Source organism: Vollenhovia emeryi, unplaced genomic scaffold (assembly GCF_000949405.1).
Source record: "Vollenhovia emeryi isolate VEMERY1.0 unplaced genomic scaffold, V.emery_V1.0 DF939217.1, whole genome shotgun sequence".
Taxonomy (NCBI): domain Eukaryota; kingdom Metazoa; phylum Arthropoda; class Insecta; order Hymenoptera; family Formicidae; genus Vollenhovia; species Vollenhovia emeryi.
The window spans coordinates 534,238-557,750 of NW_011967149.1; the positions used below are offsets into that span (position 1 = coordinate 534,238).

The 23,513-nt window shown below is 43.8% G+C and overlaps 1 protein-coding gene across 1 annotated transcript in view; it reads left to right on the forward strand.

The window, feature by feature from the left end:
- The window catches only part of LOC105560909 (CCR4-NOT transcription complex subunit 6-like), a 584,882-nt gene that overhangs the window by 533,288 nt on the left and 28,081 nt on the right, over window positions 1-23,513 (forward strand). Inside the window, exon 4 of the mRNA XM_012010419.1 lies at window positions 14,954-15,022. Within this exon, the coding sequence (XP_011865809.1) occupies window positions 14,954-15,022 (69 nt within the window). The remainder of the gene's footprint in view (window positions 1-14,953; window positions 15,023-23,513) is intronic.

Consider the following 23,513-nt stretch of genomic DNA (forward strand, 5'->3'; position numbering starts at 1 on the left):
CGGTGCAGCAGTGGAGGAACGAATAAGAATGATTTAAATAAGGGTGGCGAGTGTGGCGCGGAGAAATGTACGCTGCTTAGTAAACAAATTTACGAAAAGATCCGAGTTCAAATCCACGGACGCCGCTGGCTCTCTTCGGAATTTCCCGGAGGGAAGTGACAACCACCGTGAATGTCCTGCCACGCATACCCCCTTTAGGGGGTATAGCCCTCCAGATTGGCCAGTTTTCTTCGGCAAGGTTAGCAGCCTACCGAAGATGAAGTAAAACCGAATGCCCAAAGTACCAGAACAAACTGGATAAAACAGGCTTTAAGCTTTATACTCGAGAAAGAAGAAGAAATAAGGGTATAATTGTAAACCAAGTCCCCACTTCTTGGCACGTACGCTGAAGTGTAATAAAGATCGGTCGATTATGTTCTAATCTCTCACTGATCTGGTTTCACTTCGTTTATACGCTACCAATATTAATGGTAAAGCTTTCGTTTCTTTTGCTTGTAATTTTGTTTGCCGATGGCATTGCTGCCCGAAAGATTGTATTCAATGCGCTTCCGCACAGTCGACAGTGGGTAGTAATACGGGCGACAAAGAGAAAGCTGCGAAACCCAAACTGAGAAAATAAAAGCTTTGAGCTCGCGGAGGGAAGTCGACGCGGCGTGTAAAAGCGAAGGCAGAAGAGAGGCTCGAAGGAAGGAAAAATATACCCGCTCCCGGGAATACAGAAGTCGCCCCATCCATAGCCATCATTCGCCACCCGCGGCAGTAAATCCTCAATTAACCGAACGCGTTCTCACCATACTTGCTTATTCATTCCCAGCCTAAAGCGGTACGAAGGTCTGATAGACATCTCCTTGAGCAAGAGACGAGAATAGATTCTAAATGGTCGTGTGGCGCTCTTCGATCTGTCGCACAATATCTTGTCTAATGTTTTATCTTCTCCCTCCCCCCCCCCTCACTTTTAGCATTAGGCGAGTAAGTTTTCGAAAGAAACACTTTCGCGAGAGATAAGCCGAAAGTAGCGAAATTATTTTTGCCCGAATATTTTTTCAGGCGCCGGTCTTTATGCCGTTGGTATTTTTTACCGCGAACGGCGAAAAATATTTTCGGAAGATATTTGACGGTAAATATTCTCCCTTTACGAGAGGAGGACACGCGTTTTTTTTTCTCTTTATAGATTTTTTTTCACGGTGTGTACCTTCACCTGGAATATCGCGAATTTCGTACATCGTGAGCCTACAAGTGTTTTCGTGTGAGCACAGGGAAGTACCAACAGTATCGCTTAGTTCCGGAAATGAGGGGAAGACACAGAAGGGGAAAGAAAACACTTTAAGTGAAGCATTGGGAGTCGAAAGAGAATCGTGTAACAATTGCGGGAGTATACAAAAGTTCGGCGGGGCAGGAGAGGGGGGGGGGAGGAGGGGCAGAGGGCCGCCTCCAACTACAAACGACTCTGTCTCTCTCGTTAAAACTTTCAAAACTACTCCGGATGATGCAAATTACGCCTCCGCTTCCGGCACGGGAGACGCGGAATGTAGCAACCGGTCGGTCGGTGAGAGCCGGAGGATTGTTGCAACAAGTTTGCGAATTATTCGAAAGAAGATACAAATTACGCTCCCGGCGTAATGTCGCTCGGTTGTTATACACGGAAACGAGGAAACGGTTAGACAAATATGAGAGTATCCTTGCGAGGAAAATACCGCGCAGCGTCGAGCGTTTTCTCCGCGGTGCTTCGTTCTTTTTACATCGCACTCGTTTTATATACACGTATATGTATATGAAGATTGTCGGGCGCATTTGAAAAGCTCTTTGATATTAAATTAATATTATAAAAGATAATTAAAACATTTTATATGAGCGATTTCAATCGCAAATTCAACGGTTTCTGTCCTCGTGTCGTTCATTATCGGATATTTATTACTGAGCAATTATTATCTGAATATCATTTTTATCGCGTTTGTATTAGCTGCAAGAGTTTCTTTTGTTTTATCGACCTTCTTGTAGCTCGACGTATATTGCGATGAGGATCGAATGTTACGAGTCGCTGCCGTAGTTGCACCGTCCACGCGCGTATCGCGACATCCGACGTCGCGCGAAAATGGACCTTTAAATTCCGCGCAATGCCCCTTCGGCCTTGAGGCGCGATCGTTGCATTAGTATGCCGCCGCCATGTATAACACGAGCTCGGCAGCCCCCTTCTTCCACGCTGAAGAGCCTGAACATTATTCTGAAATATGACGCCGAATGCCATTCGCCTCCGGTTACACCCGCTCGCTATACCGAGCGGATTGCGATTTCGCATAAGCGAGATGCGAAGCGGTTCCATCTGCGAGAAGACTTGAATAAACCATCGGGGAGAAAAGAATGGGGAATTAAACAGCCGCGTTGTTCGAAAATTTAACTCTCGAATGCAATTAAGAACGAAAATCGTTAACGCGATTGCACGAATGTACCTTTTTCGACATTGTAATAATTACCTATTACATGTAATTATATTAATATATATATAGTGAAAATCTACCATCTTTTATATATATATAAAAGATGGTAGATTTTCACAGAAATATTATTACAACAAGTATTCAGATCTGCGGTAGAAATTATTCTCTTTTGAACTCCGTTAAAAGTAAACGTTTCTCTTCTGCTACGATGATTTTGTTACCGAAGAACGCGTTATAGAATTTATTGTGAACGGCAAATAATTTTGTAAGATTTTTGTCAAAGTCACAACGCTTCTTTAATATTTCTCGCCTCCCTCGGGCGCGTTACAAGCCAAAGACGCGTCCGTGAACTCTAGAGTGTCTTCATTCGTTTTCCCGGATTACGTCCAGGGACCCAGGGAGCCCGGGATCGTCGGTACCCCGGAAGACGTATCCTCGCCGCGTGCTCCTGATAGTCCGAGATATAGCCGCGAATGAATTCGTAATATCCCGGAGGCTTAGTGCCCGTCGTCCCGTCAGTGATCGTGAAGTATGACCGCGCGCGGTCGGGTTTAAGCCGCTGTCGAAAAGAGACCCGACGATGAGCTGCGATTTGATGAAGACGGCGCATTTTTCTCCTCTCGTCCCGTGACGAGAGATTTATATCTCGGACGTCTCGCCAGCGGCCGAACAAGGCACACCTGCGAGGCCGCGCGCTAATCCGCGCGAGTTTTCATTTATCTTTCTGAGCGAGAGGCGGAAGCGCAAACGTCCAATTTCACAATTAATGAAACACAATCGATCGTGATTCTTGCGCCGATCTGCAACGCGCGACACCGCGAGGAGACGTTTGACGCGGAAAAGGAGTGATCGCTTCGCGCCGCGCCTTCGAGAGTCGCGTACGCGTTCATTAAACGTGTCGACGATGAAACCGCGACAAAGCGAAGACGCATCTCCCGCGAACCCGGGGCGTTCTCAGATCGCGGGGGGAAATTAACGACGATAGCGTACACCTGGAATAGCTGAGTTTACACCTGTGCGCAGTTACTCTCGCGGATTCGATACGCCGGCTTAGCCCGACTTACCGGGAGTTACTGCCGGGGCGATACTAGCAGTTCCCGGTATGTATACCAGTAGATAAACGGAATATCTCTCTCGCAGGATAAGGCCCGTTTCATAATACAGTCTCGATATCGAAGAGGGGGGGGGGGGATATCCTATTGTACCCAGTACAAATATAGCACGTCGCCGACATTCAGTGCATGGACTCGACACGAATCGCGGTACTCGAGATAGTATTTATTTCACGGCGATGTAAATGTAAGCTCGGAGCAGAACCGAGACTAGACATTTTGGCGCCCGAGGCCAGAGAAAAAGTAACAAAAGAAATATTTCCTTTACGGCATGTAAAATGTAATATAATTTTAATTTATAGTAGTTATATTTGATATATTAATATATTAATTTTATTAGAACAATTGCCACACTGATAAAAAAATTATCTTAGTCGAAAAACATATTACTACACTCAAGAAAATTATTCATTAGGTGGCTCCTATTAGCTTATTAACTTAAATTTAAAAAGTAATAAATTAAAACATGCATTTCTTCAATTTAAGTATTTATTAAATTTCAAACAGTAGATAATTTTTTATTAAAAAAATTTTACTTTAATTCTATAAAATGTTTACCCAGATATAAGTTTTACAGCGAAGAAAATTGGATTTCTTATTTGACAAAACAATGATTTCATTTAATAAATAGTATTCCCTATCTCATGAAATCTTTAGTTGAATGTAGAAAAATGTAATGATTTTAATTAATTTACTGAATATAATACACAGATTTACTTGAAATTTCACATTTTATTAAAGTATTTACTTCAGTAAAAAAAATAATTTTAAGTAAATCTATTTACTTTGTTTAAAAAAATTTGTCAGTGCATTTTTGCGCCTCTATAAATCTTTTAGAGTGAGGCAAGTGCCCTCGCTCGCCGCACCCTTGTCCCGGCTTGATTGTCAAACGACAGTGATTGTCGACAATTGCGTGAAAATGCACTTAATATTACCAAGGGGAGACAAAGAAGCGATATCCACACAACGTTACTTTTTCCGCGGAAGAGACGTTCGTAAGTACCGAGACAATGTGAACCTGATGCAGGGTTACTTCTTGAACTCGTTCCAAGCAACGTCTGTGATTTCAGAATAGGATTTCGGGAAGGCTGACTCCGACGGAGGTCGTCTCACGAGATAAAGAAATCGTTCGGTCGATCGGCTATTGCCAAATCGGCGAGCGTGGCCCACGTCCGCTCCATGTTTTCCGTTTGATTTCCGATTATTATCCGCCTGAAACACGCACGGCGTTCTTCCGACAAGACGGAGTCCCGAATTTTCTCCTCGGATCGAATAGTTTCTCGAACCTAGCGCTTTTTATCGCTTTAACGAATCGAACGGGCGAAGAGGACGCATAATTTTTTTTTTATTAATGCGCAATGCACAAAAGTGTCATTATGGTTACAACTATATGAAAAATACCGGTGTTGTTCATAAAATAAGCTAATTATCCTACTTTACACACAATTCTGCCCACAGTTAACAGGTATCGATATTAGTTTCGCTAAAACAGCGTTGGACGATATTGGGTACATCGGCGATATTTCGGGCCACTTTAACCTACTTCGATTAACTTTAATCGACGATTAACCCAATCAGCAGTGTCGCCAACACGAAGACTTGTGGTGTGTGTCGTTCTTAACTTAATCTTTTTGATGTACAATTGTAATGTCACGTATTCAATTAAAATACTCTTCTTGAAAACATACAACCGCTTTAACATAGATGCAATTGTTAAATTGTTACGTCAGTACAACATGTTACTAAGGCCCGTTCTACAATAAGTCGTATGTCGCTGTCGGATGTCGAACGCATGCGCACTCGGTTGTCGGCTGTCGCATAAAGTTGTCGCAAGTCGGCTGTCGATGTCGGAACGAGAGATGGTCACCTCCCATCTTTTCTGACGTACGATTACGTTTATAGAGGTTATTTTCTGTTTACAATGGAGTTCTCCTGTGTCGATGAAATTATTATTGATTTCGTTCGTGATAATAAATGTTTGTACGACAAATCTGATCTCAATTTTAAAAATATACTACAAAGAAAAAAGAAATATGGTTAAACATAAGTAAAAACTTAATGTGACTTACGACTCAATTATAGAATGGCATGTCGTAATTATATCCGACATACAAGATGCGACTAGCTACTAGCGACATCCGACAGCGACATACGACTTATTGTAGAACGGGCCTAAGAGATAGATTAAGAACGACACACACAAGTCTTCATGTTGGCGACACTGCTGACTGAGTTAATCGGAATTAGTTGAAGTGGCCCTTGGTGCCATTACCCTATAAGACGGAACAATAAAATTATACACGCCATAGTACCAAAGTTGTTACATTTGACTTTCGTCGATCACGTCGTTACCCCGAATTTTCTATATTTTCAAATCGTCGGACGACGAGATTACACTCGAAGAAGTTGCAAATTGGGCGTTATCATGATCCCACTGTGCCGAATTTAAATGTCCGCATAATCTTTCGGAGTGTACCACCCCGAACGCGACACCTACCGCCCGGCCGGATTCTCCCCCGGGGTAGGCGAGGGAGGAATCGATAAAAACGCACGTCTATATAACCGGAAAGCGTGGCCTATCTCGGATTTTCAGATAATAAGGTGCTATAGTATGCCATGCGGCGCGTTCTAAAAATGGATCGACCCTTTCGAGAGTAATCTCATAAATACGAAGCTTTACGCCCTCGTACACGGAGTGCTTGATACCGGAGAAAGCAAGGGGATACACGGGAGCGGGCGGTTGGGAGGGACGCGAGAAAACGAAGAATAGTGACGTTCGGAACTATTTGTCTGTTGCCTCTCGGGATCCCGGTAAACGTGACTTACGTTAAAAGCCGAGCCCGCGCGTGTGATTCAATATTGACGTACCCCGTCTCTACATACGGCGGGGTGTATCTTTAAACTGTCGCTGACAAAGGAGAATATACATGTGAATGATAAAGGCGGAAAACGCGAGCGACAGCGTTTCCCTCGACGAGAGCCCTCTTTGTCGATCCCTTCTGCCGCCCCCTGCTCTTCCGCCACCTTCTCTACCCGCTAAAGAGAAAAAAAAAGAGGGAAGGGAACGATAAAGTGTTGCATTTTTCATGCCTCTCGTGATCAGTCCTTTCCGCCCGAAGCCTTCCATTACGGGTATTCGTTATTGATGTGCGAAGAAGATTGGAAGGTGTTTCAATTATAATTATGACGGAAGTTCTTTAAAGAAGAGAACACTGCAACGGTCTCAAAGCAGTTTGTTTCGCGGAGGATATAATTTAATAGCATTTTATAATCGGTTTTACCTTGATTCTAAATATAATTTTGATTCTAAACTTAAGCCAACGGCACACGATACTATTTTTCCTACTGGATTGCTTGCGAGAACCAATAAGGATGCAGAGTTTTAGATCAGGTGACTTAAAGCTGAATCCTGATTGGTTCTCGCAAGCAACCCAATAGGAAAAATAGTATCGTGTGCCGTTTGACTTTAGGTAATTTTGTATTCTCAGTCACTCAATATCAAAAGAAGTCAAGATTCGTCTATTTCTTAATAAAGTTGTATATTATAGAGGTGAGGTCTGGAATTAGTCTCTATGATAGAATTTCAGAGGAATAGCCTTCAGAAAGTAAATCTTTCAATCATTTTGAAAGTCTGAAATTAAGTAATAAAAGTAGCAAACAATTTTTAAAGCATAATTTAAAGGAAATATTATATCTAATAAATAGTAAAAGTTTTATTTTATTTATTACAATGAGTCGCCGATCGACGATTCATGACACGAGCAGAATTGTTTGAGAACGAGGATGGAGAAGTATTCCCCTGTTTGAAAAGTAATCCAAGTTCTGGAAGAACCGCCTTAGCCGGAAACTTTTCCAGTTTAGCTGATAATCAGCAATAAATGTCGGCTGATCATTGCCGGTAATTATCGCCTTGAAAAAAGAAAAAAAGCTCGTTTGCCATCGCGTGGGAAAGATCTTGCAAATTCATTATATCATCAATTATTTAAAACAATTGACCCTTTATTTTTGGAGACAAACTTAAATGGCGAAATTTACTTGGATATGCTTGAAAATGTATTGACCTTCTTATCACGCGAGAGTTAGAGAATCAAGTAGATAAGCCCGGTAACTTGCATCTAAATGAAAACTTGACTCATTTCTAGCAAAATGGAGCTCCTTCCCACTGCATAGCTCCTGTACGTCGGTGATTGAACGACAGATATCTTGGTAGGTGAATCGGCAAGCGTAGATTCTATCGAGTGTTCACCAAAGTCTCCTGCCTTGTCGTCGTTACATTTTTTCATTTTACATGTGGGAACATTTTAAATTGGTTGTTAACAAAACTTGAACGACACCCAAGATTTGGAAAATAAAGTAATTAAAGCTCGATTCTTCGAGAAATGATTCTGAATATAAGAATTTGAAAATTTATTTTTTCTTTGAAGAAAAACGATGGGCATCAAACTGTAACTGTTCTTCATTCATTCTTTCTTTCTTTCTCAATTCTATTATATTTCTCTCTCTTACGCATGTACGCGCGTGCGTTCGCACAAGTTGGCAACAAGCGTGCATTTTGATTTTCCCCAATATTTTTTAGTGAAAAAAAAACATTTAAAAAGTAAGTCTTACAGGGTTTTGGGCACAAAGTTATTTGCCTTTTCGAATTTAGTAATGAAAAATATTTTATTCCATTTAAGAAGAAAAAGTTGACCTTGAAGTAATCTTGAAAACCGTCATCTACGCTTTAAAGTCACCATCATACTATATTCCCCCTCAAAATTCTACAACTTTTATATTCAACATTTCTCCATGTACTTTAGGAGATATTGAGGTGAAAACTTTTCAAATAAACGCCCTGCATAGTAGTACTAAAGCATTATACGACATTTCTATTTTCTATCTTTGAAACAATTTTAGAAATAGAATTTTTAAACACATCATTTGCGCGTCTCATCATTACGAGCCAGAGAGACGAATTAGAAGCTCGTCGGAGAGCTGGGAGTAAAACAAGGTTGAGGGCCACTGAATTACTGTTTGTTCGTTACACTTTTGTCCATATATTTTTGTCGCAAAAACTGTTAGCTCGCGCGTGTGTGCGAAAATAAAATCTCGGAAAATTAAAAAAAAATTGTTATGCACATAAAAGAGAAAAAGCGGGCCGCACGGGAGTAGGACGCAACAAATACGACGAGCGCGCTCCGGCTCTAGTGTCCGGTATTTAATCCGCTGTTCGGTAACAATTCAACACGTTTTATCGAGGCCGCCGGGGTAACTCTTATCGCGATTTGTCAGGGGTCGTTTATAACGCGGGCGAGAGTCATCCGTATCGCGGGAAAACGCTTCCGTCTGTCTGTTTATCGCAGCTAGGAATGTGTGCTCCATTCCTGGCCTCGCAACTGCTTACGATGTCCGCCGAGTGCGTGCCACAAATTACCGTCGAGTCAGTAATTACCGTCGGCAAAAAGCGAACCCGTATTTTAATCGGCGCGCAATTAAAGTTTATTGGACTACACGCGATACAATTTATCGTATCGGGGCCTTCCGCGCTCGCGTTTATATTAATTCTATGACTGCAGAGCCGTAACTAGAATTGCAACTAGCTCGCGCTTAATTCAACCCCCCCCCCCCCCCGTTCATGATTCGAACATAGCTGAATCTCCTTTGTAGCATTGTATGTAAAAAAAAATACGATAAATTTCAATAGTTTAATAATTTTTTTCCGTAAGACTTCACATTTGTGTTTCGAGAAAGCGTAATTTGTATTCTTTAAATAATGTTCAACTTTTTGTTGAGGAATACCCGGCTTGAAGACAGATATTTATAAATAAATCCTCCTCGCCCACAAAGTAGATTACAGAGATTATTATCGGGTGGAGACAAGAACGTTTTAATTATTGCAATTAAAAAAATTACTGTTTTAGATGAAGATTGTGTGAGGAGAGACGCTTGTTACAGATTTCTTTCTAAAGGCCTCCACTTTCGCCACGTTGTAATTACGGCACTGAGCGCAATAATAATTTTCGCTGATGCTACGCGAGCCATTCGTTTCCTTCGCGGCAACGAGGCGAGCCCTTTAATAAGGTAGACAGCGCGTAATTACGCGCGATCAGCATACCGGGGAATTGTCAGTGTTGCCAGTTAGGAATTAAGGGCACGCATGTCGCAGGATGCACACGTCGATAGTTTCCTCTCATTGATTCGCACTCGGGAGTCCTTACTTTGTACAGATCTCAAAAGGGATGTGCCCGACAATTTTCCCCGTCCGACCCAGCGAAGGATATTTATGAACGGCGATTATGTAGAAATAACATCGGTCGAGTCACGAGCCGCGATTAAAATATCTAATTGAATGTATGATTAACGAACGCTGTCAATTTGCTGTAATCGATTATGCTCGGTAAGACCACCGCGAAACCATTGAGACAGCACTGCAGTTGTACACGGGATGTTGTAGATTGCCAGTGTCTTTTTATTATATTAATCGATAATAAAATGATTAAACGTAAAATGTTCTTTAAAATTAATAATGTCGAGTCATCGAAGGTTTTTAAGTTAATTAAAACCTCGAGGGCATTCGCAAGTTACATTTCAGGAGTGCAAATAGATTATTAGGTCAGCTCTCATTTAATTCAAGACTGAATTCAAAAGGAAACGGTAAACTAGGCTAAATAAAACAAAACATCGATGTTCTCTGTGGCGATTATTATCGTTGCCTTCGATGCTTTTGTGCCGAATAATAAACAGCGTAATTACATAAAATTTTTCCCACGGCTCAGCCACATCAAAGAGAATAATATCGCGAACGATCTCCGAGGAAGCTTGAATTTTAGCGATTACATTATTGAATACGGACGCGCGGCGAAAATTGTAATTCCAATAAAACGAGGAAGATAGGAATAAAGGAGGTGCACAACAACGGCCGTGCAGATTCAGTCCTCTTTTATTTTCGCTTCGAATTATACGGTTCCGTGGGCTTGGTAAAAAGCGTCGTGACGGAGCAATTTCTAGATTAAGAAGACACGAGGCCGCAAACTGTTTTGCGAAATTTTCAGCGGCGTGGTATTAAGAAAATTTTAATACACGCGCGCGCACCACGGCGGAGACTCGGGGAGGAAAATTAAATGCGTCCTAAATAAAATAAAAGCGCGCATAAATTAAAAATGTCGCGACTGTAATAGCTCTAACAGTCTCCTCGCGAGTCGCAGAATAAATGCGCTTTAAAAACGTCGGGGTTGAGTCTCGGCTTAACTCCCGTCCAAGTTGCTTTAGACATGATTATTTATTGAGAGAATGAAGGAAACGCAGATTAGATAAACAAAAGTTTACATCTTTAAATTATTTTATTTTACTATACTACATATAATTGTAGTATATATTAAAAAAAAGAAATAGAGAGAGGAGCGCGAAACTTGATTTTCGAGTTTTCGGAATTAGCGATAAGGTTGAGAAAATCATCTCGTGAGCGACGAATAAAACGATCCGGTCATTTTACATTTCAAAACCAAGTTAAAAACACGATATACATTCTTCCTCTCGTAAACGCGCGTCTCGGTCGTCTTGGATGCTTCCTCGCTTAATCGGCGCGTCAATTGGCGAAATCGGGACGTCTCAATTCGCGCTAATTATCAAGGTGAGCGAGTTTAGAGAGCGCGGATCGCTTCCCATGACGGCGGCGCGAAGGGAAACGAGCGCGTAAAGGGAGAAAAGGACGGACGGTGGGTCTCCGGCGCGCGATAAGCGAACACGAAGTGAAGAAGCTCGAACACGTTGCACCGGGGAAATTACGAGGGCCGTCTCGCGTATCGCGTCTCGACGGGAGATCTTAATTGGGTCTGTAAGACCCCGGAATGCGGACGACGGACGGGTCTCGCGTAATTGTTTCCGCGCATACCTACGCCGCTGTACGTGAATCGTACAGCTGTAATCGCGCGTCGCGTTCCTTTCTCGTCACGCGGATCCGCGCCGTGTGATGTCTGTGCCCCAAAAGATTCGACGCGATCGACCAAAGGAACATAATCACCACAGTCTTCCAGGTATCCCTTACGCGCCCATATATACACAATTAGTCTCCTGCGTAATAAATATAGCGTATCTGTCTTTTATCCCATCTCGAATTAACTTAATAAAACAGGCGCGAGTCTCATAATTCACATTGTAAGGAGCTTACGGTCATCGCAGCTGTCCCGGAAGGGAGAATCCGCCGTGAAAATTAATATACGTAAGTGTAATTATGCAATCTCACGATCTCCGGGCTGATGGCTCAACTTTAAACAGATACTCGTCGCATAATTCACATTCGTAAGCGGCTTACGCTGTTACGTATTAGGATCGTCAAGAGTCTACCGTGAAGTCGCGAATTCGATTAACACTTAATGACGGAATATCGCGATCTTCGCCCGAATTTTGTGTAAAACGCCTCTCGCGTACGTGCGTGCGTGAGAGGAACTCGGGATCAACGTTCAGGGGCATGCAGGCAGCCGCTCTTAGGTACCGCGACGCTCTCGTCCTAAGCTCTACGCATTTAAATTCATTGAAGCCAGAAATACAACGTCGAATAAATCGCCGCGACGTCAACCGCGACGTGAAATACGCCCCTTTGCATGCCGAGCGCGACTCGCCGTCTCTCTCTCTCTCTCTCTCTCCCCCTCTCCTCACCTTTCTCGCATGTCGCTTATATTATCCCACACCGATGCTCCCGCGGGCGCTATCTCTATCTTCTCGCCTGCGGCTCCCGAGGGAGCGAAATAGAATTCTCAGTTTCAATTCTACGACCCTCCTCCCCCTTGCACTCGCGTCCCTCCTCTTTCTCTATCCCGTGTCCCTCCGCGTCGAGATAGATCAAGACTCGCCGAGGATCCTCGCCGGCGACCCTCGTCGGAGTATCTCACCTCCATTCCACCTCCGCTTCTTTCTGCCCCCGCAGGGCAGGTATTTTATCGAGATCAATCGATACGCCGATACGATGATCTCCGAATTTCTCCTCGAGCGCGCCCTTATCGCCGAGCGCGAAATATTGCGCGGATAATGACAAGCTTGCCCGAAACGAGCCAACTTGCGAACAAAAAATCCCGTGAGAGGAAAAGAAGGAGGAAGAGGGTGCGTATTTGGAATACACTCCTCTCTCCCGTCGTGTTAAGATATCGATTCCAGGGAATAGAGCGTGGACCCCCGTATCTCTCTTTATTCTTTTTTTACTCTATTCACGCCGTTACAACGAGCGGAAAGGAGCAAATAGTCGCGCGTGAAATTACGAAGATATCGGAGAAACAGATTAAACGCGGGTTCTCCATTTCCCCTGCTACTTGAAGCAGATATCCGCGCTGAGATCTGAGTAAAATCGCCGTGGTAATTGAGGCTTACCGGTGAGAGAGAAACGTCTCGTTGACACTTAACGCGCGCGGAAATCCCCGGGTTTCGATTGTGACGGCGGGAAGCCCGGCCCGACGAGAACGGTTTCGGTTCCCCGTTTTTGCGCGCATTCAACGCCATCGCGCGCGAGTTATTCCCGTCCGATTAATCCCTACGTGCCCGCGGCAGCGACGCTATGATTGGCACGCATGATTGTAACGCGACGTGTTACGAGCTTCGAAAAGCGTTGGATTAATCTCGATGGACGATGCGGCGCGATTGAGTTGGTCATCCCCGCGCGCGCGCGCCAGATAATACGGCAACTTAATGACGATAATCAGTGGAAAGTGACTGCAAATTGCTCACGCTTCGCTGCATTCGGAAAACGTGTTATTACATTATATGTATATGCAACGGCGCGGCAACGTATTACTTTACATGCGTCCCGTGTGTCCTCCCTACAAAAAGTCTCGTTCGCACTTACGTTAGCACGGTCGGTTACATCTAACTTTATCTTCCGATTAATTAATATACCGCTCCATTTCTACTTACTCACCCTCGCTTCGCTTCTGAGACGTTAACTTTTCGCAAAAAAATTGTGTTTATATGCAATTTTTTACACGTCTGTCTCGCGTATATTTAAATATTATTATTTGCTCGACGATAAGCGAAGACTTGTCTCGAAAGATAATTCCATTTTAATGCGGAAAAAAGTAGGAATGTCCAGGAGTTATTTGCGAACAGATCCTCGGTGAAATATCGGCGAAAGATCTCTCGCCTCTCGGGAAGATTTCGCGCAGCGACCACCGAATAGATTGCGAAACTTCCCCCGCGCCGTAAATAACTCTCTTGTAGTCCAGAAACAACGAGATTATTCTTGAAACTTGGAGGATATTTCAAGAGAGAATCTCGAGAATGCCGAACATAAACGCCCGACAGGTCGACCTATTTTCCTATTATTAAACCTCAGCCTGACACACGTCTTTCTCGCCGTCCTGCGCGAAGGGATCGCGCCAGGAAGGGGTAAGGTGAGACGAGACGAGTCTCGCCGCCTCGAAAAATACTCTCAAAGACACCAACAATTACCGACGATGAAAGTAACGCGAGTTTCCACTCGCGGTAGCTTTGTAGAGCATTTCTTGCACGACTTTCGATACTTACGCTAACCGCCGAAGGCTAAAGCAGGACTCTTAACCACATGACCGGGCGACCGCAGTGTCATGTATCCCTTCCTCATTTGCGGTGCGTATCGCGCAAACGTGCGGTTTGTCGTTAAAAACTAACCAGGCGGAACGCTGTCGAGACAATCCTGAACGTTAAGGCAGCTCGCTCCTCTTCGGAAAAACCTCGGCCCCTCCGGTATTAAAATATTATACCGGTGTAATAATCGTGTCTCATTTTACGACGCGACGGTGTTTTTTTCCCCCCCGGGAGCGTACGGCGTTTGATAAATTCGGCGCTTCTCCCGGGAACATCTTCCATTAGTCCTGCCGAGGGTAAAGTGGCCAGGCGAGGCTATACGACGACACACGGTATAAACCCGCTGTCACGTGCAGGCGATGCGGCACGGCGCGTTTTCTTTCCTCGCGTTTTCACGCGCGCGCGCGCGTACTTCTTGGCCCCGTACCCCGTTAATAGCCACGGGGGCCCGTGCAAGTGACATTCGGTTGAACGATTTAATTATCGGACCGCGCGCTTCCCGTAAGTGGGCGCCATTAGACGTAATGAACCGGGATGTAATGAACTTTAACGAGCGCGCGACCCGCGCAACTTCCCCCTTGCCCCTTCTCCACGCGTCAATTTAGCGATTATAATAACCGCGATCATCGTGATCTTTGCTTCGCCATCTAATTAGATTACGCCTAGGACGGTAAAAGTCGCTTCACTAAAGAAACGGGGGATCGTGAACTCGGAAGTTGTATCTTCGAAAGAGCACTGTTGACAAAAAGGCGCGATGACCAGTGCGGACTTTCAAAATAAATTAGACAATTAGGACGTTCGCCGCCCCGATCATTTTTCATTTATTTAGTTAATTTCGTGCAGCTTATACTAAATGACGATTTCTTTTTGGTTTTGCAGTTACGGCAAACCATCCGCCCCAGAGACCATGGATTCCATTAACTAGGCCCAACAGGTCAAGACCAACATGTGAGTATTCCGTTTAAGCCGCTTATATCATTAGATTAAAAAAATTTTCTATTTTCACGTTCAGAATAAAATAAGTAAACAAATATTCCTTATCTCGACTGGTGAACTCGTTTATCAGGCAGAATGAGATTCCATTTATTTTTCACGAACTACGCTGACTTTTCATTAAAAAAAAAACGACGAATTAATTTATTAATAATTACACCGCGTCACGAAGTACCATCTTCCGCTAATCTACAGAAACATCAATCGTAGATTCGAGTCGCGCTAATCTCCTTCGCGATATAACGCGCGGTAAGGTTTTCATTAACGGACTCATCAACATCGCTTCGCGCCATCGTACATAAAAATGCGCGAGCCGCGCTGAATCGATACGTAATGTTTGCAACGGCGTGCACGACGCGTCGGGAAGGTAACGGGCGAGTCTGAGGATAACGTATGGGAAAACATACGGCTGATAGTGAATAATGTGCCGCTGTGACAATCGCACATGGCGAGTCAAAATATGACGAGCGCGCGCGGCGAATGCGACGTAAAGCAAATTACAATTTACGTCCGACGGTGTAATAAATTCACGCACTAAAGGCCACGCGGCGCCTGCCTTCCCCTCGCGCCGTGATATCGGACTTCCCCGTTACTTGGGTCGTTACTTAAGGCTCGACGCCGAATCGCATTTATGCCTGTACGAGGCGGTAATTGCGTTTCGTCAAATTACCGAAAATCGTTTCCGCAATCACGGTCGAAATGAAACGTTTCGTCAGAAGTGAAATATCGGGGTCTCGTTCCGTCATTGATGCCCGCCTTGGGAAATACGAGGCTACATTTTACCAAGTACGTGCTTTGCATTTATGTAATTAATTTTAATAATTATGTTAAGTGTATTGCTGTAGCATTCCCTGATCCTCTGGTCTCCTATAAAATACCTGTTTCGATATCAGAATCCTTGAAGGCATAGACGAGCCGAAGGTGGAATTTTTAATTATCGAATCTGTTAAAAGTGTTTTCCTTATTTTTCAATCTTCTGAAATGGAAATCATGAAAGTGGCAGAAGTCGATCGTGAGATCACTAATATTATTCTAATTTCTTACCGTTTGTCTCCTTTTAGGAGACACAAATCGACACAAGTTAATACACTCGAGCACAGTCTGTCACTGTGAAACGAGAAAGATTTAAAGAACAAGATTTTAAGAAAAGGTTCTGTCGAAAAAAGATTTTATCAAAATACTTGGAGCGGAACTGCGTTCTTCGGTCAAAAACACAAACTCCGACTCTCCTCCTGAGCAGAGTCGAAAAGTGCCGATTGAGTTTGAATTAAATTCTAAATGGAAAGCGACATGTGTCAAAAAATGACTGTGTTTTCTAAAAGGAAAGCAGCTTAAATCATTTCCCATCAGCGAAAAGAAAAAGGCGAGGGGTAAACCGCTGACCAAAATCATGTACACCAATGCCTGCTAATCCCCGGTGGGCATTATTTTTTCTTATTTTATCTTATCTTTATAACACCACAGCAAGGCCTAATGTCCAAACTAATGTCCAAAAAATGTCCAGTAATGTCGCAAATCTGTACACTGCAATGCCCTCAGCGGTTTACCCCTCGGTAAAAGGTATAGATTAAGTTGAGACGATCCAGAGAAATCCCACGTGCACTTGTCCGTCCCAGTTCTTCGAATCGAGGGTTCGCTCGCGCGGCGCGGACGTCGTCCAGGGTGAGCCGCGTAAATTCGCCTTAACGCGTCCGGGCGATGGTGGCACCTTGACCATCGGTCAACGCCGACGAGTTTCGCGGCCCCGGGGCGCGCGGTGCCGCGTCGCGCCGCATCCCGTCGCCGCCGACGGCTGTACACCGCACCATCTGGACAGATTTATTGCGCGACACGGGCACGGCGGCGGCGGTCGAGGTAGCAGGAAGAGGGTGAAAGAGGGAGAGAAAGCGTCGGGGAGAGGTACAAACGGCTGGCTGGCTGGTTGGCTGGCTGGCTGGCTGGTCTGCCGCCGTCCAAAAGGAAGCCATTGTCGGCTCGCGCTGGACGCGATAAATCATTTCGCTACGGTTTACGCTATTCATTATTTACGAGGAGGCCCATTATACTTACGCCGGTCGCTGATTAGTTATACCGTTTCCACGCATATGCAGATGCGTATTGTTGCGGCTCTTCGACAAACTTGCGATTGGCGCTTGTGTTATTGATATGTTTCTCTGATTGTTCTTTCCCTCCCTTTTTTACCTTGGCAAACGAAAGATCAGGAACGTACCTCGATCTGCGCTTTGCGAGCCGTAGAGCTTGCTATCCTGATCACGGCGATACAGTTATGACTGAACCTGATTTTAAACTTAATGCAAGACCTGCGATCTTTTATGTTACATGCACAGGCGGAAAATTGTTTTTAACTCACGAAAAAATTATAATTGACAACATAAATGTTTACGATATGTGCATAGCTGTTCCCCGCGCGGGCATGGTATTTACTTCTAGGCTGTTAGATCGCCAGTCTCGATCACGTGTACGTGCAGTAAGTAGTGATTTATCAATAATTTAGAGAGGCACTAAAGCGGGGAAATGGCGAATAATTTGGCGTATCGCTGACTTTACCTGAAAACATTACACTTTATTTTAACGGGAAAAAAAACGAAGCAGGTCATTAAATTCTGGATAAATTACAGATGCTTCTACCAGGTCATCTAAAATGCGCTCGTCGGAATTCCCGCGGGTGAACCTCACGTGCAGGGTGTATCGTAAATTGCGGCAATCAACAGCGGAAACGCATTTTCCGAAGTATTTAAAGACAATCTTCTCGAAGAATCGAAAATTCCATTCTAGATTATAATTTAGATTAAAGTTCAATTAACAGACGGTCCGTTTAATAGAAGGGCTCGGGCGAATAACATTTCATTCTTTAACTCGAGAATTGTATGTTTACACAGTTGAAAAATTTGTGTTAAATTTAACAAATATCACTTGTCCCAAACGGTCCACACAAATTTTTGTGTTAATTTAACATAATGCGGATATATTAAATGATCACACTAATACTCTGTTAATATTTTAACACAAAATAAATGCAAATCTCAAAATAATTTGAAATAAATTTTGTGTAAAGTTAACGTATCTTTAATGACAAAATGAATTAAAAAATTTAATTTTTACATTTTACAGATGTAATAAGTCAAATGACGGTTCGAAATGTCTCTTACTTATGTTATATATTATAGAATAAAATCGCCATTTTATTCTGTAAATTTTAACAGATAAATCTTGTTATTAATAATATAGAACACATGTATTGTGTCATATTAAAAAATAAGTAGACATTGTGTTGTTTTAACATTTCTTTTCAGTTATTTTAATAATTTTACATTTGAGATCAATTATGTAACACAAGAGCAATATGTTAAATTAACACATGAATGTGTTAAACATTTAACACAAAAATTTTAACCGGCATTTTTTTAACAAGAAAACACAAATTTTCCAACTGTGTATACGTAATTCAAGTGTTATATGGGTGACAGTTATATTATTTTTATGAGTATAAGAAAGTATGCAATTATTATACTTGTAATGGATATTAAAAGTAAAGTAATACATACATTACGTTTTAATTAATAAACAATCGTAATATACATATTGCAATTGTAATTATAAATTATATGGAAAGGACGTTGTACACGGAGGGAATTTTCTTTTAAAATTTACCCTAAACATCAAGTAATCGTGGGACCACATGGCATTTTGAAGAATTTTATGCGAGTTTTTGAAAATTTGACCATACATTTTACTAGTAAAATATGCATCAAGTATAATTATTAGTACAATGTATGGCAAAGTTTCACAAAACTCCCATAAAATTCTTCAAAACGCCGTGTTGTCCCGCGATTACATGGTTTTCGGGATAAATTTTAGGAGAAAATTCTCTACACGTGTAGATTCGTCAGTGTCAAATAATTAGACCGTCTTCGAATTTCCGTCAAAGAGAATTTAACGTCAAATCTATCGACGATCCTTGCTAATCGTTATATTAGCTCACATTACGCACCCCGCATATCTTGTCTCGAGAAATCCGGTATACTGTAAATATACACTGGATTGGAACGCAGACATATCATTAGTAAACGCTCGTGATCGCGCATCGCGTACCACAAGAGTTAAGTGAGAGCGGAGTCGTGCGAAACACCGCGCCGCAACGCGCGGCGCGTTACAACCGCCGCCGGTGGCTGCGTAATCGCTCAATGCGCGCCGCCTTGCGAACGCGGCAATTTAGGAATTACGCGTGTGCGAACGCTTAAAACCAATTTCGCCGGGAACGCCGCAATTATCGCGGCGACCGGACGTTGCGCGATTCCGCTGTACGCGCTCGGGGTGGTAAGGTCTCGCTGCCGCCGCCGCTGCCGCCGTCGTCGTCGTCGTCGCCCACCGTTGTACCGCGGGACACCCCGATGCGAATTATCCGCGTGTACGCGTTCCGGAACGCGCGGAATCCCCGTCGCTCCGGTGATGGGGATTCACACGTGCGCACACAGCTCCACCGAGCACCGCCGTCAGCGATACCCGGCGGTGCCACTTCATAGAAGATGTGAATTTCAATTTTCGGACAACGCGCTCGAGTCGCGCCTCACACCTCGCTTTACGTAGAGAATATATTCGCTCGCTCACCAACACATGATAAGAATTAGTTTCTTATCTGTCAATAAATTAAATATTTACAGGTTGTTTCTAAAGGATGCGTAATCACCCCGAGTCGAGTATTTGGTTCCGGAATCTGCCTCAATTATTCGGCTCTGTCTTCATTTGGACCTCGGAGTCGGTTTGAAACTCCAATTCGAGGTCCAGATGAGTAAAACAAATTGTGTTTAACCTCATTCTAACCCTCAAAGAGAATGTAATAAAATATTTCACCCTCTTTGAATCCTCTCAGGCCGAAGAGGATCTACTAAACCTCTGTTGATTACACTCGCATTGGCCTCTTTACTGCTAAAAGGGAAAAATTTTTAATTTACACAATTAAAAGCAAGTAGTTTACTTACTGTATAAGGTAACAATTTTACGTACAAGGTGTAAATTTACTGACGTATGTAAATATACACCTTTAATAGATGGCCCCAATATTTCCCACTATAGTAATTGTAATTTTACAATTATACTATAAATCGAGCGTCAATTTAATTAGATTTACTATTGATTTTAACTCGGGGCTGCATTCCAAAATCGAAGGAATTTATTCGGCGCGCAGTTTGCTGGATTGAGAAAAAGATGTATACGAAAGAAAACTAGAATCCGACACCAACTTTGTGTTATTCACATAAAGCGATCGAATTATTGTTATTAGTTATTTTCTTATTTCTGAATCTTTTTTTTTTAAATTATCGACTCGACAATTTGAGTGTCACACCGTGATTTGGTCGCGACTCGTTATTTCGCCGATCGTGTCGCGCGGGAGGACGAGAGCGCGTGTCCCCGAACGCCTCGCGCTAACGCGGCGCAAAGTTAGCGCGGTGCCGGACAGACCCGTGCAAATTACTTCTTGCACCTCGCGACGACCCTCACAATCATACTCATTACGGTGGCCCCGTACATGGCTGGGTCGGGTTCTACGGGACATGGAGCAATTACGCGCCATTATCATTCCGACGCTTGTAACTGCTTGCGCGCGCGCGATTATATTCTTATTAGAAATCGTTATTGCCGTGGCGCGCGGTAATCATCGCCGTTGCCGCTTTTGTCGTGATTATTACCGTCATCGCCGCGTCGACGCGGCGTTACACGGGCGAGCGAGCGAGCGGTGCCGCGTTTGTTACTGTTAGTTAATATCGCGCGAAGGGCCGGCCATTACTATCGCGTTCGCCTCGCCGTAGGATCATCGCCGTAGCCTGTTATTTAATTACCGCGATTATCCCGATCTACAACGATAAGTAATGAAATAATGGCGCCCGGGCGTAGGATTCGTTTGGATTCTGGGACGAGGCGGTCGGGTGACCGGCATCGCGCTTTCCTCCATTCATTAAGCTTAAAATAGTGCCTAGTGCGCGAGATAGTACGAAAGTCAAGCTTTTGTGTGTAAAGGAACGTTTCTGGTTGTTGATCAATTTAATTAATTGATAGACACTGTTACACTGAGAAAAAATGTTCCTCGGATAAACCTGCAATTATATTTAATCGGACATTTTTCTCAATGTACTGTTATTAAATTTACGTCGCAGCGTGCAGGTGAATTAAAATTTATCCACTACGAAATTTTTATCAGATTGCAAAAACGCTTCCAATAATCGTAACATGTATCGCGGCAATGTATACGAGTATAAAAAAAGATACGCTCGCGTATCTCGCGATGTTGCATAGATATGTGTGCCACTTTCCTCCGAATGTATCCGCGTTCAGACGCGAGCTCCCTTTCTGTCGATTTATTTCGCGATGCATTTCCGCGAGGCACGCCGGCGTTTATGCATTCGCAAAGTCGGTCGGGCGTTTCGATCCGCGAATAACTCCGGTTACTGCCGGCGCGCGCAAAACCGGGTCGGGCTCTTGAATTTCGACTTCCAGTCGGCCAATTACTCGCGGGCAGATTTTTACGTTGTAAATATCCCACCGCTGCGGACTGGAGATTCGCGGTAATACCGATTTACGAGCCAACTATTTCGGCGTGTGCAGCTGCACGGGGTTTGTTGCGCCGCAAAGTCGGTTATTTATCGTCACGGGGACTCTTCGCAGAGGGTTGATCCCCGCTCGGAAATTTCGGCTCAGCTCGCAAGCACGAGACGCGCCGCGCTTTATAAAGTACCTCGTGGATCGCAACGGAGCCTCCGCGGCGGCCGCCGGCGCCCTTTCGACTCGAGTGTTTTTCAGATGCGCCTTCATTAAAAACGTTGCTCCGCTCGCCGATAGAAAATACGACGGCGACGTCGAACCTGCTAATTTATTAATCCTCAAGCTATACTTTAGCCGTTTGTCGAGCGGGACATCCGGTGCGAGAGCCGAGCGGCGGCCTCACCGGCGCGGCGTGTGTAAATTAGGTAACCTGTTCGGATCGTCTCTCGTGGACTGGTTTGGCGACTCTTGAGGCAGGTCGCGGCTCGGCATCGTTGACCTCGGCGAGGATGCCTAGTCCGTGAATGGGCTACCGCTCGCACGCTTGCCATTGACTGCCGTCGCCGTCGTCGTCCGCAACGTAATACTTGTGGCTCGACACAAAGCGAATCGCACTTCCCTTATTACTTTAAACACAGTTTCCTCGTCTTCAATTTTCTTTTAGATACCAATTCTTTAGATTCTAATTCGCGCACCGCATTTCGCAGATGTTGCGACAAAGAGGATTTTGTTTGCTCACGAGATAACGGGCTTGCCTCGATAGCAATCACCTTTTCTTGATTATCACAGTATTGTGTGGCACGAAAGTGACGGATGACTAACATTTAAACTTTCTTCGTTAATATTAAAATTGTAATTCACTTTCCTAGATGTACTGAAAGCACCTCTTTTGTCATGGCGCAATTAGCCCTTTTATCCTAACGCGCACCCGCAACGTGTGTAGCATTTACGGCGGGTCGTCCGCCTGTACCTGCCACTCGGCCGAAGTTCGGCAAGTGTTCCTTCAAGCATATTCCTCCGAGCTGCTAAAACACTTCGTAGATTAAAGTGATTAACAGGTTGGCTGCCGGCAGCCGACTATGCCCCGAGCACACACCGTGCCCGTCGAACTTTGGCTTACGTCTTGCGGAATACCTTGTCGTGCCGGCAAGTTTGCCGACACGCACTCGCAAAATACTTTTACGGCAAGTTTCGCTAACCGCTTAGAATGCACCTCATTATCGCGCCCTGTTGATAACGAAACTGAGAACTCTTTATCGAAGGGTCCCGTTTGGGAGTATCGATCGGAGTAATACCGAAATATTTCGATGGACTAATTTTCCCTGTCTCGGCCAGGCGACACGCGCTTGCAATATTTATTTAGATTTGTTGGAGAATTAGGCGATTGTTAAAATTGTTAGGTACAATTGCAGAGTTCCGTTGAAACCTGACGTAGGTGACTTGAACTGAGGAAATATTGCTGAAATTTGCTACGTTACTTCCTCGACACAATGTAACCAACAGCATTTATCTCACCAGATGATACTGTAGTACTATATCTGTTTAGATGCACTGTCGGATGCAGAATATATATATGTATATATATATATATAAAATTAATATTGGTCGGCGAAACTTGAGCTTGTTTGACTTAGTTCGTTACCAATAAATGCGCCGTATTTCGAGAAGTGATCACGTTTCGCTACCTCGGGGACATGATCGTAGATCGTAGCGGTGTGTACTATAACTATTCGGTAACTTTGGTTATTATCAGTTTGGACTGGCAAACCCCGGATTAGCCTAATCCTTTCCGAAGCAGTATTCGTCGGCAGAAAAAAGTCTGCGGACATTCGCTCGCATCGATATCGTAATCGCATAAAGCGTTAAGACATCGCAAGTTTCATTTAAAAATAGAGAAGTAAAGGAAAGA